The 18019-nt window shown below is 47.7% G+C and overlaps 1 protein-coding gene across 2 annotated transcripts in view; it reads right to left on the bottom strand.

Moving 5' to 3' along the window:
- Window positions 1–842: 842 nt before the first annotated feature.
- ANO10 (anoctamin 10) overlaps window positions 843–18019 on the bottom strand; it is a 253672-nt gene continuing 236495 nt past the window's right edge. For both annotated transcript variants that reach the window (XM_023231375.1, XM_023231376.1), the window contains exon 13: window positions 843–1480. In XM_023231375.1, coding sequence (XP_023087143.1) covers window positions 1412–1480 — 69 coding nt within the window. In that variant the 3' untranslated portion in view covers window positions 843–1411. The remainder of the gene's footprint in view (window positions 1481–18019) is intronic.

Below are 18019 nucleotides of genomic sequence, written 5' to 3'. Positions count from 1 at the left end.
GGTGGCTGCCACTCACTGACATTTCAAAACATGAGCCTGTTCTAAAAATTGTCCATCAAACACTGAACAACCACTGAATAACAAGGCCCTGGAGTGGCTCATCCCATGTAAGGGCAGGGGCAAAACTCACTGACCCGTGTCCACTCTGGAAAATAGGATGGGCTCACAGGACCAACACAAACACCCATGAAGGGGCAGACAGGGAGAGTCGGGACCTCCAAAGACAAGCGGTGCTTGAGCTGGCTTGAGGAGGCTGCCCCATCTCTGAGGTGGGGGAGGGATCAAGGTGCCTGGCTCCTGAGTTGAGGGAAACAGGCCTCTGCCAACCAGGAAGCACGGCGGCCCTCCCCGCTCTTCACCTTCTCCGGTGGGCCAGGGCATCTGCTGCTGTCCGAGTGGAGGTGCCCACGGGTCTGCAGCATCTTGGCTACAGCAGGATAGCCAGCGCTGGTGGGAAGGGCTGTATACGTGGGCGGCACATGGCTTGTGCCTGTGAATGCAGGCAGTCCATGGACACAGGGAGGTGGGCACCACCACTGGGCAAGGAGGACCCTTTTCTCTGCAAGCCCAAGCCCAGGCAAGGGCACCAGGAGTGGCTGCTGGCCCTTGGCTTGGCACCGTGGGTACACCCTGTATTTGAAAGCCCTAGTGTCCCTGTAGGCAGGCACCAGCAGCAGCAGCAGTTCTCAAAAATGGCCCAGTCTTCAGCTACCAGCTTTGGTGCCTGGCCTCTAGCCAAGCCCCTCACCCTGGGCTCCTGATCTCACCGCTCCACCTTCAGTGACCTCACCCATGCTTGTTTCAGAACAGGGAAGCCCATTGCAGTCCCCATGTGGGCAACAGGAGTCAGAGAGGTTGCCTTTAATAGCTCAGTTACTATTGTTTATGTTGATAAAGGGTCTGTTAACATATTGCAAAAGAGAACCAGGAAAGAGGTCCAGCACGGGAAGCACTGCCTTACTGTACCCCGCTCTCAACTGAGGCTCCTGTGATGAGCACAGTGGGCACACACCCCATCCGCAACCTGTCCACAGGTCCCTGGGCCATGGTGGGGCCGGGAGTGACACTGCTGTGAGGGGAACATGGAGAGCTGGTGGCTCACCCACGGTGAGAGGCTCAAGGGCGGCAGTGGCTTTGCAGCAGAGTTGGCCGCTGGAGCAGTGTGTGGGGCCTGGGAAGGAACTGGGAAGGAACAGACAGGGTGGGGCTGGGGGAACTGCCAAGGATCCTGAGCTGGGCCACTGCAAAACTGAGATGGGTGCTTGTCACATGGGAGCCACTTCATTTGGCTAAGCATTGGGTCTAGGTTCAGGAGCCATGATGCTGCCCCAGGTACCCCCCCCCCCCCACCGTGGTGGGTGTGGCACAGACACAGGCCTCTGCCAACAGGGCAGCTGGGCACACCGGGCACTCAGGTTGCCTTCTCCTTCCCGCTTTCCTTTGGTTCCTCTTTCAGGTTCTCAGTCACGAGCTTCATTTGCTGTTAAGAGAAAATAGGACACCAGGTGAGCCACAGAAGCCTAAGTAGTGGCACCTAAGTAGTGGCAGAGGCCTCTGCTCTCTGTGGAAGCCTGGCCAGCGCCTTTGACCCCAGGGAAGTGGTGACTCTGATGCTGCCTGCAGCTTCCGGCAAGTCCCTGGGTCTGACTCTGAGGAGATGGCAGACAGTTGGTGTGGTGGAAATGCAACGTCACACTGTGTGAGCCCAGACCAGCAGGGATTTTTAAGGACACTGAAATGAGAAGCAGCTGGTGTCTCCTCCCTGGATGGCCAGGATGAGAGGAATAGGAGGACAGGGCCTGAGAGAGGACGGGGCATAGGCTTGGGACCAAGTGCTTGCTTTGCCCCTGTGCACTGAGCGACCCTGGCAGTTTGACCTCGCTGAGCCGGAGTTTCCAAATCTGCAGTGAGAGCAACAGTGCATATTTTGCAGGGCGGCTGCAAGTATTGTTGTCCACGAAGTTCCTGGCACAGAACAGATGCCCGAAATCATCAGATGTTTCTCACCAGCCTTTTGTCCCTAGTACAGCCACAGGACTTACCCTCACCCCTCCGCCCCCATCCTCACTGGGAACAACCCATTAAGTCTCCGTGAGGGTGACATCAAGATAGAGGCGCCCTCCTGGAGGGCAGGATGGGAGACTTCCAGGGAGGTGTCAGAAGGGAGAGCCTGTGCCCACAAGTCAGGCAGCGGTGTGAGGGGCAGTTTTGCTGCTCCTACCTTCCCCTACCCCAGCCCCGAAGCTTCCAGACACTTCGGTTTTGTGGCTAGAAAACACCACTGCAGCTCTGCCCTATTTGTTGAATAAATGAATAACTATAATACTGTGGAAGTTGGCTTCAAACAGATTTTCGCTAACAGTGATTCACTTATGGAAAAACAAAACTCTTGAGTGCAAACGTGGCTGGTGCCCCCAGTACCTGGCTACCTCATCTTGAGAGCCCCGAGGGCCACACAGGGCTGGAAGCAATACCACGCTCCCTGTGGCTTTCAGTGGGAGAAGCCGCTTTCATAGGCTGTCTATCCAAAGCCCTTGTCTGCTGCTTTAACTTACCCTTCTACGGAGCCTTTAGCTCTGCAGTACCTCAGGAAGGCGCTCTCAACTCCTGACCATTCTCCTGTTTTCTGAGCCTGCTGTCTCCCATGGGGCAGCTCAGTGATGGCTCCTGGAAGCTGAGCCCTCTGCATTTGGCTTGGGGAAGGGACTGGCTGGCCCTTTCTTATCCATGTCGAGGCAGGGCTTAGGAGATGACTTTTGATAAGAAAGGGGGCTACAGAGAGTCAAGGTGACCAGTTTATCAGCAGTGGGGGTGAGAGGGTTCTTACTGCAGGGGCCACAGCATTTCAGCAGGCCCGGAGTAGGGGGTAGACACAGGAGTTAACATGGGCCCAGGGCCATGCCCTGTCCAAATGACCCACCACTGTAAGATTTCTATAACCTTCATCCTGCCAGGGGGATAGAGATGGTTTGATTAATAGTTTACACACCTAGAGAGGCTGAACTGCCAGGCCCTGTAAAAGTCTTTCCAGAGTTTTTTGCATCTGCTACCTCTTCCATTACTAACATTTCAGGTCTTCCCACAAGCCCATGCTGTTAACTACAGATATAAAATGTCACCATAAATAAAAACTGTAGTATTTCAACCCAGGTTCACTGCAGACTCTTCTAGCTGTTATCATTTAATACTTATATGACTTTTAAAATGTCTTTTTTTTTTTTTAAGAGGGTCTCACTCTATTGCCCAGGCTGGAGTGCTGAGGCATGATCACACTGCAGCCTTGAACTCCTGGGCTCAAGGGATCCTCCTGCCTCAGTTTCCCAAGTAGCTGGGACTACAGGCATGAGCCACTGTGCCCAGGAAATTTAGCTAAACTAAAACAATAATGAAGACAGAACATTCCCCAGCTTGTCACAGAACCTTGCAGCCGCATTTCCCTGGCATTCCACATGGGGAAGAAAATAAAAATGGGAGCATTTGAGGCTCCTTTCAAGGCATGTGTGGCTGGAAGCCCCGTGAGGTCAGGCACAGAAGCATCCAGCAGCTCTCTGGGAGGGGCCCCCTGCTCCACAGTAGCCAGGGTGGATGGGCCTTCTCCTCTGAATGACCAAACCCAATGTGACTTTTGTCTCACTTCCTGGGGCTGCTTCTGGGGTGCCCCCCACTTGTCCTCATAACTGATGTGCCCATGGGGGGCTTCTTCAGGGCCACAGCCCCTTCTCTCAGGCCCAGGGTTGGGGGCTTCACCCAAGTTCGGGGAAGGAACTCAGAACTCACTTGACTGGGCTCCTCCCACCTGCAGTGCCTGCCTTGCTCAGGGCAGCACCTAAGAGCCTGAGGATGTCCGCGAGGTCACAAGGTCATCTGCGCTGAACTGCCCTGCTGGTGGCAAAGGTAGAAAGAATGGCCAGGGACCCTGCAGTCCTCCCTTGCCTCAGGCCAGGCAGGAGCCATTTGCACATTTCTGCTCTTTCCTTCACCTGCCCTGGAGCAAGGCTTCTTTTAAAGCCATGAATGATCAAGCCTCACTGGAGTTCTGTGATCCCCAAGTTGGGCCAGGGCCATGGGATGTCTCAAGACGAACTTGGCAGCCAGGAGAGCAGGAGGGGACAGGAAGGCTGTGCTCCCAGGGCCTCTACAGGGCAGTGGCAGACCAGGTGATTTCCTTCCAAGGGCACTGTCCCTCCCATGGCCATGGTATGGAGAGGGGCTCAACTCGACTCCCTGGGTTGCCTGTGCCCACAATCTCCAGCTGGGACACCCTAAGCCAACGGCAGAACCAGAAATTAAAACCTGCAGCTAAAGTCCAAAGAAAAACCCAAGTGATTTGGAGGAAATGAGCTGCAACAGCCTGCTTTGCTGAGACAAGTTAAATTGTCATGAAGTCAGTGGCTGACACCCACACCTTTTCTGTGTAAATGGGGCAGGCCTCTACCTCCCTTGGCTGCAAATGGAGTCAGAGCCACAGATACTCATTACTGGCTGACTGGCCCTAAGATAGCTTCTCTTAGGTAAACTAATTGCTATCTGAGTCTGTAACCCTCAGTACGGGGTCATGCGACTTACAACAAGAATATCTCATTTGTCTTCCCTGTAGTGACTGTGATGCAAACCTGCCCTCCTGGTGAAGAGGAGGCTGAGCCCTAACCACAGTCCTGGTCCAAGAGCACTTCCCACACCCTCCCCGAAGGGGAAGTGGGAGCACTGGCAGAAGCGACGTCAGGATCACAACATTTATGATTAGGAAGGAAACTTGAAGAACAGTCAGTCTCACGGCCACTTAAGAATCCTGAGACCTGGTTAAATGCAGGCCCTACAGTGGGCCCCAGACTTGAATTTTTAACGAGCCCTTGAGTTTTTCCACTGGCTATCCCAGGCTTGCAAATCTCTGATTTGTTGTCGGTCACCTTTCACAAATAAGCAAGCTTGGGCCACGAGGGGTGAAACAGGTTTCTCCCAGGCCATACTGCAGGCTCCGGCTGAGCGGGCTGGGACAGTGCCTAGGCACAGGCTGCCTCTGGCAGCTCAGCTCTTTGGCTTCTTCTCCTTAACAAACCTGGCTGGAGGGTGGGTGGGGTGGGAGTGAGCAACATTATCCCCTTAAAAAAAACCTGGCTTATTTGGGGATCCTTAAATTAAAACCTTCATAAAAATATAAGCAAGATAATAGAGCTGACAACTTCTCCAAAAAAGTATCAAAATGGAGAGAGAATGGAATTTTCCCCTAACTTGTGACTCATTAAAACATCCATGCTCCAAATTATTCTTTAAAAAGCACTAATGTTTTGCATCATGATTACTAATGATTATAATAGGAACCCAGTCATTAAGTGTGTTGGCCAAATGCACAGCTCGACCTGAGGAAGACTGGGTGACTGGATCCCCTTTTCTCTGTGGAGAGGTACAGAAAACTTTCTGAGAATTGCAACGCTTCCCACAGACCTGGAATGGCCACGGTGGACTCCATAGACTTGTGATAACCACGGTGGACACTGTGAACCTGAAATGGCTCCTTCTCCCTCCCAGCCTTGTAGCAGAGACTCCCTCTGGCTGAGCCCACAATAAACTTTAGGATCCTTCTATTCATAGCATTCAGGGAATCACTACCATTTGATTACATCTCCTGCTCAATTTGAAATCTACTAGCAACTACTCCATTACCCTTTCTCACCCCTGTCCCCCTCCCAAACCATGACCTACAGAAGGAATCTGTCTGGGGAGCCCTTGACTGAAGGATAGAAAATCCCATGTGTCATCAGTTACTGTTCACTAGTGGCCTCACCGTTCATGTCCTCTGAGTGCAGGGTGCAGTGGCTGGGATGGAGCCAGGCCGGTGGCCACATAGGGTGTCTGGGAATGGAGTTCTAGGCCAGTTCAGTTCAGCCCAGCAGCAGCACCTGGCTCCCCTGGCCCACCCTAGCCTTAGGTGTGCAGGCCTGAGAACAGAGCATCATGATCACCCATTCCCACTCCCCCACCCAAAATCTGATTTAATGCACCTAAGTGTGGCCTGGGCACAGGGGCTTTTCAAAGATTCCCAAGTGATTCTAACATGCAGGTGAGGTGGAGAGCCACTGCCTGAAACAAAGCCACCCTCCAAGTCTCCCTGAGAAGGGGAATGGCAGGGAAGAAGGGAGGATCAACTTCGAGCCTCCTCCTCTCAAGCTTATTCACGCCTTGCAACCACAAGCACAGGCTTCTCTACAGGTGTCACTGACATGGCCCTGGGGACTCACAAAGCTACACAGCTTATTGAGGACATACAACTAGAGTCCGGGCAAAAATCAAGCCTGACAATTTAGACAAAAAAGGAGAGTGGGGCTTCTGAAGCACCTATTTTCACAAAGACTTTATTTGTTATCTCTATTGGAAAGTTTACCTCAAACAGTGTTCTGAAAATATCATAATACAATGATTAAAAAGTCCAAGGCTGACCGGGCACGGTGGCTCAAGCCTGTAATCCCAGCACTTTGGGAGGCCGAGACGGGCGGATCACGAGGTCAGGAGATCGAGACCATCCTGGCTAACACAGTGAAACCCCATCTCTACTAAAAAATACAAAAAAAACTAGCTGGGTGAGGTGGCGGGCGCCTGTAGTCCCAGCTACTCGGGAGGCTGAGGCAGGAGAATGGAGTAAACCCGGGAGGCGGAGCTTGCAGTGAGCTGAGATCGCACCACTGCACTCCAGCCTGGGCGACAGAGCGAGACTCCGTCTCAACAACAACAACAACAACAAAAAAAGTCCAAGGCTGTCTGGGCTTGGTGATGCCATAAGGCTCTAACCAGCCACGACAGCAGTGAGTAAAGGGGCAAGAAGGTGCCTATAGCAGCCCACCACGCAGTCCTGGAGGGAGTTACGCCCACCTCTCCCTCTGATTGTTGCTTCATTTTAATACTTGACAAAATGTAAAAATGTAAGACTTAGCGGGCAACCACAAGTGCCAGTGCTCCAGCTCCCACCTCCCACCCCAGCCAGTCTTTCTCCAGTTGTCCCCATCTCAGGAAGCAGTGCCACCACCAGCCAGCATCTCAGACCGTGGAACTTCGGCCATCTCTGTGGATGCCTGCTCCCCCAGTCCAGCGCCTCTACCTGTCACACACCCACTGCTCCTGCCTCCCTCCTCAAGGCTGTGCCCCTGCCTGCACTGAGACTGCACCCCAGACCGTCCCACTCTTGTCCCAAGGCAGCGCAAGCAGGGTTTTAAATGGGGGGCTGTAGTATGCCACTCCAAGGTCCCCACCATGCTGGGGACTGCAGTTCATCCCTTCTTGTCTCTCATCCTCGTGCCCTGCTGCCCTGCACTCCAGCCTTGCTTCTGCTCCAGCCACCAGCTCCCTCCACCCAGGCTTGCCTGCCCTGCCTGAGCTTTGCTGGCAACTCCTTTCTGCCACTCAGTCCTCATCCTGTCTCTTCCTCATCCCTCTATTTCCTCCTCTCCTGTCACCATCCCATCCATTTCAATTCCTGCACTCCTCTCATTACCATCTGGTTTATTCATTGTTTATTTGCAGATTTTTTTTTCTGTCTTAAATGTTGTATCCTTCCTGGTATGTGGTCTCTAGAGAGCAGGGCCATGACTAGACCCCAGGGCCTATGACAGTGCCTGGCACTGAGTTGGTGCTCCATGAAAACTGGAAGAGGGACCAGCTTGCAGCCTGCAGTAGCAGCCAGAGAAATTCTAATTTAGCCAGTAACCTCAGTGTAATTCCGATGAACTTGTAAAGCCTCTTTTTTCATGTGTATGAAAGAGAAAAGCCTCTTTTCTCATGTAACACATATTCAAGTTCTTGAAGTCAGCATCACGCTATGGCCCACGAATTGGCCAGTCCCATGTATGGGATCACAGAAAACACACCAGTAGCATGGGCTTTATGTCAGAAGCACCGGGTTTCAGGGTTCCCAACAGCTACCTGCCCTGGTAACAGTGCAGATTTGGGTCCCAGCCTAAGGTTTTGACTCAGAAGCTGGGTGAGGGGTGGGTGGCAGAAATCATGGCTAGCAAGCTCAAGCTGGGTGAGGGTCGGGGTGGGGTGGCGGGGAAGTGTGACAGAAATCACGGTTAGCAAGCTCAGATGTGGCTCTGGTGAAGGGGAAGGTGGTCTGCAGTTACACCTGTGTGGGAGAAGGATGGTGCCAAATAATCAGCTTGGTCCCAGCTAGAAACAAAGACTCCTCCAAGAAAATCAAATCCCCACTCCAGAAACGCTCCCGCTCACGCAACAGGAGACATATGAGGGAGTCTACGACACAGTCCATTAACTGCATGAGCTGACCGTGGGGTGGGTGGATGTCAGTTCAAAAAGGGGAAACAAAGGTGTAATGTCTATTTCTCAAATGATTTTTTGAGCCCTGTTTTCTCTGCACATCTGGGTTTCAGAGCAAAATTTCCCAAAACAGAAGTTAAAGGACTTTGAAAGGAGACATTGTGAGACTGCAAATTACTTCCCATGGAGAGGGAGGAGCCCACAGAAGGCAGAGGTTGGCTTTCCAGCCATCGCAGGCACACACTTTTTCTGACGCTTCTGGAACAGGGAGCTAGTCATGTCTGATTAACTACAGCCACCTCCCAAATCTGGGCTGTTGGACTCCTCACACACCTGCCAATGCTACAGGCCATGAGGTTCCACAGGTGGCCAGAAAGAGCTGGATGCTAACACAAAATGACCAAGCAAAACGGACCAACCTCCCTGGGTCTGGGAAATGTCGTCGGGGCAGCGAGCCCTCACCAGGGCTGCTCATCCCCTCTGTCCTTTCATGTTCTCTCAGTGGGCACTGATATTTTCTCCAAGTTATGGATACCCCAAATATATACGAAATCACCTAGTAACTAATCCAACAGACCCTTCTGCATAACCCCCAGGCTGCAGCACGGAGTGGACGTACCCATCTAGATGGTTCCTGCAGGCTGTAGGGCTCAGGCGCGTGGGTCTGGGTATCAGTCCTATGCTTCCTAGGGTTCCCTGTGCCAGGTTCATGCCAATCTTGGCTACTTACCTCCCCATTTCCTACATTTCTAATCGCACTTGTACAGCAAAACCTCTTTTTTACCTCCTTTGTTCATATAACTTTTAATGTCTGCTATATTACCTGTGTGTAATGTAAATTTACAGTGACCAACACTTACATCACATTGCATGCCAGGCACTGTTCTAAACGCTATGCACATTTGACTTACTCCTCATAACCACCCTATGAGAGACATACCATTATCATTTTAAAGAAAAAACAGAGGCACAGAAAGGTTGAGAAACTTGCACCAGGTTATAGCAGGTTTTAGCCCAGGCCGTCTGGCTCCAGAGCTGGCTCCTAACCTGCAGGCTGCCCTGCCCCTGCCCTGATGTCGGATCTAGACGTTTCATTTTTGTACTATAATAATATCACCCAACTGTCCACCAGGGTCACCTGTGCTTTGAGATTCAGATTCAACTGGATCACACCTCCAATCCACGAGGTCTTGTAAGTATCTCTGAATTATTGGTGTGAATCCAATTTTGTCTTGTCATACCTGGCTCAGATTTCCTGCTTCTGCTAAATCTCTGAAACCATGGCAGCCTGGCTCCAGATACACTAGGTTAACCTTATCTTGATCTATATGCACACATTTTAGCAAGATATTAAAGAGTGTTTAAAACTTGAAGAATCAGCCGGGCATGGTGGCTCACGCCTGTAATCCTAGCACTTTGGGAGGCCGAGGTGGGCAGATGACTTGAAGTCAGGAGTTCAAGACCAGCCTAGCCAACATAGTGAAATCTCGTCTCTACTAAAAATACAAAAATTAGCCGGGCGTGGTGGCAGGTACCTGTAATCCCAGGCTGAGGCAGGAGAATCACATGAACCCGGGAGGCAGAGGATGCAGTGAGCTGAGATTGCACCACTGCACTCCAGCCTGGGTGACAAAGTGAAACTCCGTCTCAAAAAACGAACAAAAAAAACTGCAAGAATCATTTTTTTGGGTGGGTGCAGTAGCTCACGCTGGTGATCCCAGCACTTTGGGAGGCCAAGGCAGGTGGATCACCTGAGGTCAGGAGTTTGAGACCAGCCTGGCCAACATGGTGAAACCCTGTCTCTACTAAAAATACAAAAAAAAAAAAAAAAAAAAGCTGGGTGTGGTCGTGGGTGCCTGTAATCCCAGCTACTCGGGAGGCTAGTGTAGGAGAATCGCTTGAACCCAAGAGGTAGAGGTAGCAGTGAGCCAAGAACACACCATTGCAGTCCAGCTTGGGTGACAAGAATGAAACTCCATCTCACAAAAAAAGAATCAATTTTTAAAAAATATCCAGAAGTCCTTGATGATTTTTTTTTTTAAAGAAAGGCTTCCAATGGGAACAAGAACAAGAAAATGTGGAAACCACAGTGAGACAGCTGGCAAAATCACAAATGCACACGCAGCTGAAACTCGGATGCAGAGGCACTTCCTTTAAACAAAAACGATTTAGACCGGGTCTCCTACTCTCCTAGCTAAAAGAGGCAGGTGAATCCTTGAAATCACAACTTCCTCAGAATCTTCGGGCAGGACTCCCTGGACTCCAGAGCCAGAGAGAGCAACAGGACAGTTTATTCCCCTCTTGCCGATGCAATGGCAAGCCATAGGAGCCTGGGGGAGAAGTGTGTCTTCCTAGAACGGAAGCTCCTTGAGGGATGGATTTAATGCCATATAATATTTTTTGTTTGTTTATTTTTGTTTGTTTTTACAACTTTGTCACATTCAATATTTTTAATAAATAAAAAACAGGCATGTGCTTTAAATATTATCCAACTTATTACCAACTGCACCCCATTAAAATGTGTGACCTGGAGGAAAGAGAATGGAAGGAGTCCCTTGGTGGTTCAGTGCTGTGTGTGCCCCAGATGTGTTCTGATGGCCTCTTGTCACCAGCTGGCTGGGATGGAGAGCTGCTGAAGAGCACCGCCAACAAAGAGCATGGCAGAACTAGAAACCTCAATCTGCAAGGGACTGCAGTTTACTAAACACATAAAAGGGAGCAGAAACATTAATAAATTATTCAGAAACAAGAAAGGTTAAAATAAGCCATGTCTCCTCCGCTGGATGAAGAGAAAAAGCTGGCAACAGATGTTGCTTAAAAGGCTGAATTGAATGGACGGTTTTTTGAAACATCCTGATATGAGCATGGAGAACAGTGGGCTGGGGGTGTACTGCGGACATCGACCAAGGGTACTACAGCAGTGGCCTGAGGCTGAGATGGGGGCAGTATTTTGACACTTGTAAAGTAGAGGTATAATTGTAAATAAAAAGAATCAAAGTCCCTAACATCAAGAGCAACCTATGACTAATCTTAAGGAAATAATATAATTATTTAGAAAAGCTATAATTACTTCTGGAATGACCATCAACTATGTGCATTACGGCAACATAGGTAAGAGGGCAACAAAGAGTGAGGAAGACATGGGAGTGATGTTCCCAGATGGGAAGACCAACAAGACAATGAAGGTGACACCAATTCTAAGAAAGGGGGAAATTTTCATATTTTTGCAAATAGTAATGTAAAAATAACATGTAACCAGTTTGCCTCCAAATCATAGGGCAAAGAATGAAGTTTCTTTTAAAAATAACTTTGGCATGGCTTCTTTCTAGTTTCACTGTAACTAGATCTAGATCTACAGCTGTGATGTTATTTTGCAAACAGAAATGCAAAGAGGAGATCTTCCACCCAGGTTCTGCTGTAAGATGGCGGTGAGCTGTTTCAGAAGCCAGCGAGATCTACAATCTTCTTTTTTTTTTGAGACGGAGTCTCGCTCTGTCGCCCAGGCTGGAGTGCAGCGGTTGGATCTCAGCTCACTGCAAGCTCCGCTTGCCGGGTTTACGCCATTCTCCTGCCTCAGCCTCCCGAGTAGCTGGGACTACAGGTGCTCGCCACCTCGTCCGGCTAGTTTTTTGTATTTTTTAGTAGAGACGGGGTTTCACCGTGTTAGCCAGGATGGTCTCGATCTCCTGACCTTGTGATCTGCCCATATCGGCCTCCCAAAGTGCTGGGATTACAGGCTTGAGCCACTGCACCCGGCCAAAATCTACAATCTTCTTGCATATTATCCTCGGCCCCATGACACTGACACATTCAGTGATGTTACTAGGACATTGTCCCAATTGTTCAGGTCATCTAGATGACCAAGAGCATCTGGTCTGGAGGAGATATTTCTTGGACAAGACTTACATAGCATCACTTCTTTTTTAAAACAATATTGAAATTACTTTTTTTTGAGACAGGGTTTCACTCTGTCACCCAGGCTGGAGTGGAATGCGGTGGCACAATCACAGCTCACTGCAGCCTGGACCTCCCGGGCGCAGGTGATCCTCCCACCTCAGCCTCCTGAGTAGCTGGGAGGCTGGAGTGTGCCACCACACCCAGCTCATTTTTTGTATGTTTTGTAGAGATGGGTTTTCACCATGTTGCCCAGGCTTGTCTTAAACTCCTGGTTCAAGTGATCTGTCTGCCTTGGCCTCCCAAAGCACTGGGATTACAGGTGTGAGCCCCCGTACAAGGCCCACAGCATCACTTTTTCAGGAAGGTGCTCCCTCCTCCTTGCCTGGGAGGAAGGGGGCCAAGTCTTTCAGGAATAACTACTTTCCGTCTGTAAGCCCTTAGAGCCAAGGAGGGCGGCAGCACTGCTCTTTCACAAGCCAGAGTCCCCTATGTTGCCACACAGGTCACCTGGGGCCCTTGAGAGATGAGACCCAGAGAGGTTTGTGACCATCCAAGGCCAAGATGACCATCTAGCCAGCCCTCATCTTTGATCTGCAGGTTCCATGTTGATAGCTAGAGAGCCAGGGCTCAGGTTCAGGCCAGGAGAGGAGGCGAGGCCAGGCCAGGGGACACCAAGCACAAGTGGCTGCTCCAAAGAAACCCTCCGCAGGCTCCTTCACTGAAAGCCATGGCTAGGTGACATTTACAGATCCAGGAACTGAAAGCTTGACAGTTTGGTTAGATCAAGGCATGACACAAAAGTTTTAAAGCCCAAAGAATAGAAATAAGCACTCTCAAAATCAAAGAGTCTCTAAAAGGACCCTGAGCTGGGGTGGCACAGTGGTGGCCATCTAAGAAAGATGCCTTGGTGGTCAGAGGTAATCCAGTGTCCACCCTCCCACTGGAGTCCCGACTCATGGAGTATGAGGGGACACAATTTCACTGTGGCATGAGAAAGAAACTCAGTTTAGAAAGTTAAAGGATGAGGTAAGAGCCCACTAAATGAAATGTAGGAGACAGTCCACTGCCCACACCAGTTTCAACACAACTTAGTAAACATTACTGTTAACTATAAAGGGAGAACAACTTTAATCTAAGAAAACACTGCCAGTGGCCACAAGGAAAGTGAAAGTGGGATGAGTAGGAGCAGCTGCCAAAGGGTGAGCTCCTTCTCTGCCCAGAGAAGCTCTGCACCCACTTTCTGCACACCTGGGGAGGTAAAGGAGGCACCCAGGCATCAAAGGACCCCTGGTGGTGGCAGAGGGGATTGGTTCCATTCTTCAGAAACACCAAGTCCATCACCAAGGTGAAAGCAGATCCTTATGAAATGCAGCCACAACTGCAGGCCACAGAGAAAGTATAAATGTTTCCCATCAGCTTTATAATCTTTCCCAGAGCAGTTTTCCCCACATCTGAACACTGTATAGCCCTTTGATAAATGCAAATATCTATATCCTCTATAATGTCATTTAAAATTTCAATATTACTACTATGAATAAAACAAAATTGATAATTACAACATTATGATTTTTAAAATTCTATATCCCCTCACTGCACAAAAGATTACCATGTACCCTTCCCCCAAGAGCAGGGCCCTGTTGCTGGCCAGTTGAGAAGGGCTACCCCTGGGTGCTGATGGCTGTGAGTCGTCAGAATTGCAGGCACTAGGCACCCCTTCTATAGAACCTGGGTGAAGCTGGAGCCACGGATGGTTGACTTGACTATGCTTGACTTTTGTATAGAAACAACACAGTAAGTGTTAGGCAGGGATTCTAGCCTTTATTCACTTGACATCATTTTCCCTCAGAAAAGTGAATTTTTACTCATTCCCACCTATAAACCTCAACAAGCAGGATTAATTACTGCTTCTCCCCAACACCTTTCATTTCACTTTAATTTTCCATTACCTATAGCCCTTCCTGAGTGGCAGTCCCTGTAACCAATACTGATCACTAAATACAGGTTGATGAAAATGTCACTGAACACTCCTCACTGCTATGCTACAGGATCTTGAGCACACATGGCAGCCAGTCAATATTTTCGCAAATCTAGAACTAAAATGACACAATGCTGTCCCAGTTGGTGACAAAAGGCCATCAAGACACATCCGGGGCACACACAGCACTGAACCACCAAGGGACTGTCTTTCCATTCTTTTTCCTCCAGGTTACACATTTTAATGGGGTACAGTTAGTAATAAACTGGATAATATTTGAAGCATATGCCTTTTTAAATTAAAAATATTGAATGTGCTTTTGCAATTGGAGAACTGAGAAGCAGTGAGGAGTGAGCCCTGAACTTGAAAATGGCGAATAGAAGGAAGGACTAACCTGCAGCTTCCACTCGGGCAAACAGAGCAGTGCGTGCAGACCCACATCATGAACTTTTGCTCCAAGAACTACTGCAGGAACATACCAGGAAAGCCAAAAGAATCCACAGACCCTTTGAAGGAGGTGGACTGCCGCCGCAGGCTCTGTGGGACAGCCAGGAACTAAGTCGGCTTGCTTTCTCGGCTGGGAGGCATGTAGCCTGGGGAAAGTTCTCAGCCCCGGAAATAAACTCAGCACTGTTGTGGGGGCATGGTGGGAGGGAGACTGGCCTTTTGGACTGTGGGCTGCATGGGGGTTGGGTAAGGCCTGTGGCTGCTGGCTTTCCCCAACTTTCCTGATGACCTGTGTAATACAGTAGAGGCAAGGTTGTTTAACACCTCCAAAAGATCACACTAGCTCACCAGCAATGGATACAAACCAAGATCAAATCTCTGAACTGCTAGAAAAATAATTCAGAAGGTTGACTATTAAGCCAATCAAGAAGGCACCAGAGAAAGATGAAGTCCAACTTAAAGACATTTAAAAAAAAATGATGCAGGATATGAATGGAAAAATCTCCAGTGAAATAGAGAGCATAAATAAAAATCCATCACAACTTCTGGAAATTAAGGACGCACTTAGAGAATTGCAAAATGCACTGGAAGTCTCAGCAACAGAATTGAACCAACAGAAGAAAGAATTTCAGAGCTCAAAGATAAGGCTTTCAAATTAACCCCATCTGACAAGGACAAAGAAAAAGAACAAAAAAAAATAACAAAACCTCTGAGAAGTTTGGGATTATGTTAAACGACCAAACCTAAGAATAACTGGTGTTCTCAAGGAAGAAGAGAAATCTAAAAGTTTGGAAAACATATTTGAGGGAATAATTTAGGAAAACTTCTCCAAAACTGATAGAAATCTAACATCCAAATACAAGAAGCTCAAAGAACACCTGGGAAATACATCACAAAAAGATTATCACTTAGGGACGTAGTCATCAGGTTATGTAAGGTCAAGATGAAGGAAAGAATCTTAAGAGCTGTGAGGCAAATGCATCAGGTAACCTATAAAGGAACCTATCAGATTAACCTATCAGATTAACAGCAGATTTCTCATCAGAAATTCTACAAGCTAGAAGGGATTGGGGTCCTATCTTTAGCCTCCTTAAACAAAACAATTAGCCAAGAATTTTGTATTTACCGAAACTAAGCTTCATAAATGAAGTAAAGATAGTCTTTTTCAGACAAACAAATGCTGAGAGAATTCGCCACTACCAAGCCAACACTACAAAAACTGCTAAAAGGAGCTCTAAATCTTGAAACAAATCCTCAAAATACACCAAAATAGAATCTCCTTAAAGTATAAATCTCACAGGACCTAAAAAACACCACCACAATGAAAAAAACAAGGCATTCAGGCAACAAATAACAAGATGAATAGAAGAGTACCTCATATCTCAATACTAATTGCATTAATCCATTCTCATGCTGCTCTGAAGAAGTGCCCAAGACTGGATAATGTACAGAGGAAAGAAGTTTAATTAACTCACATTTCTCCAAGGCTGGGGAAGCCTTAGGAAACATACAATCATGGGGGAAGGGGAAGCAAACACGCCCTTCTTCACATGGTGGCAGGAGAGAGAAGTGCCGAGCAAAGGAGAACAAGCCCCTTATAAAACCATCAGATCTCATGAGAACTCACCTGCCACCATGAGAAGAACAGCATGAGGGTAACCGCCCCCATGATTAAAACAGCTCCCACTGGGCCCTCCCATGACACATGGGGATTATGGAAAGTACAATTCAAGACGAGATCTGGGCCAGGACACAGTCAACCCATGTCACTAATGTTGAATGTAAATCGCTAAATACTTCACTTAAAAGATACAGAATGGCAGAAGAGATAAGAATTCACCAAGTATCTGCTGCCTTCAGGAGACTCACCTGACACATAAGGACTCAAAGGACTCACATAAACTTAAGGTAAAGGGGTGGACAAAGATATTCATTGAAAATGGACACCGAAAGCAAGCAGGAGTAGCTAGTCTTATATCAGACAAAACAAACTTTAAAACAACAGCAGTTAAAAAGGACAAACAGGGACATGATAAAATGATAAAAGAAATAGTCCAACCAGAAAATATCACAATCTTAAATATATATGTACCTAACACTAGATCTCCCAAATTCATAAAACAATTACTCCTAGACCTAAGAAATGAAATAGACAGCAACAAAATAATAGTGGGGGACTTCAGTACTCCACTGACAGCACTAGATAGGTCATTAAGACAGGAAGTCAACAAAGAAACAACAGACTTAAACTATACCCTAGAACAAATGGACTTAACGGATATTTACAGAACATTCTACTCAACAACTACAGAATATACATTCTACTCATGAGTACATGGAACATTCTCCAAGACAGGCCATACAATGGGCCACAGAACAAGTCTCAACAAATTTAAGAAAACTGAAATTATGGCAAGTACTATCTCAGACCACAGTGGAATAAAACTGGAAATCAACTCCAAACGAAACCCTTGAAACCATGCAAATACATGGAAATTAAATAGCCTGCTCCTGAATGATCACTGAGTTAACAATGAAATCAAGATGGAAATTAAACAATTCTTTGAACTGAATAATAGTGACACAACCTATCAAAACCTCTGGGATACAGCAAAGGCGGTGCGGATACAGCAAAGGTGGTGCTAAGAAGAAAGTTCACAGCACAAAATGCCTATGTCAAAAAGTCTGAAAGAGCACAAAAAGACAACCTAGGGTCACATCTCAAGAAGCTAGACAAACAAGAACAAACCAAACCGAAACCCAACAGAAGAAACGAAATAACCAAGATCAGAGCAGAACTAAATGAAACAAACAAACAAATAAAAACAATACAAGAGATAAATGAAACAAAAAGCTGGTTCTTTGAAAAGATAGACTAATAGTGAGATTAAGAAAAGAGAAGATCCAAATAAGCTTAATTAGAAATGAAACGGGAGATATTACAAACGATACCACAGAAATACAAAAGATCATTCAGGCTACTATGAACACCTTTATGTGCATAAACTAGGAAACCTAGAAGAGACAGATAAATTCCTGGAAATATACAACCCTCCTAGTTTAAACGAGGGAGAAATAGAAACTCTGAACAGATCAATAACAAGCAGTGAGTTGAAATGGTAATTAAAAAGTTACCAACAAAAAAAGAATCCAGGACCAGATGGATTCACAGCTGAATTCTATCAGACATTCAAAGAATTGGTAACAATCCTATTGACATTATTCCAAAAGATAGAGAAGGAGGGAATCCTCCCTAAATCATTCTATGAAGCCAGTATCACCCTAATACCAAAACCAGGAAAGGACATAAAAAAAGAAAACTATAGACCAACATCCCTGATGAACACAGATGCAAAAATTGTCAACAAAATAGTAGCTAACAGAATACAACAGCATATCAAAAAGATAATCCATGGCTGGGCGCAGTGGCTCATG

The sequence above is a fragment of the Piliocolobus tephrosceles genome, chromosome 2, assembly GCF_002776525.5.
Source record: "Piliocolobus tephrosceles isolate RC106 chromosome 2, ASM277652v3, whole genome shotgun sequence".
In the NCBI taxonomy this organism is placed as follows: Eukaryota; Metazoa; Chordata; class Mammalia; order Primates; family Cercopithecidae; genus Piliocolobus; species Piliocolobus tephrosceles.
The sequence above is the reverse complement of the archived record's forward strand: the minus strand, read 5'-3'. Positions and strand labels throughout refer to the sequence as shown.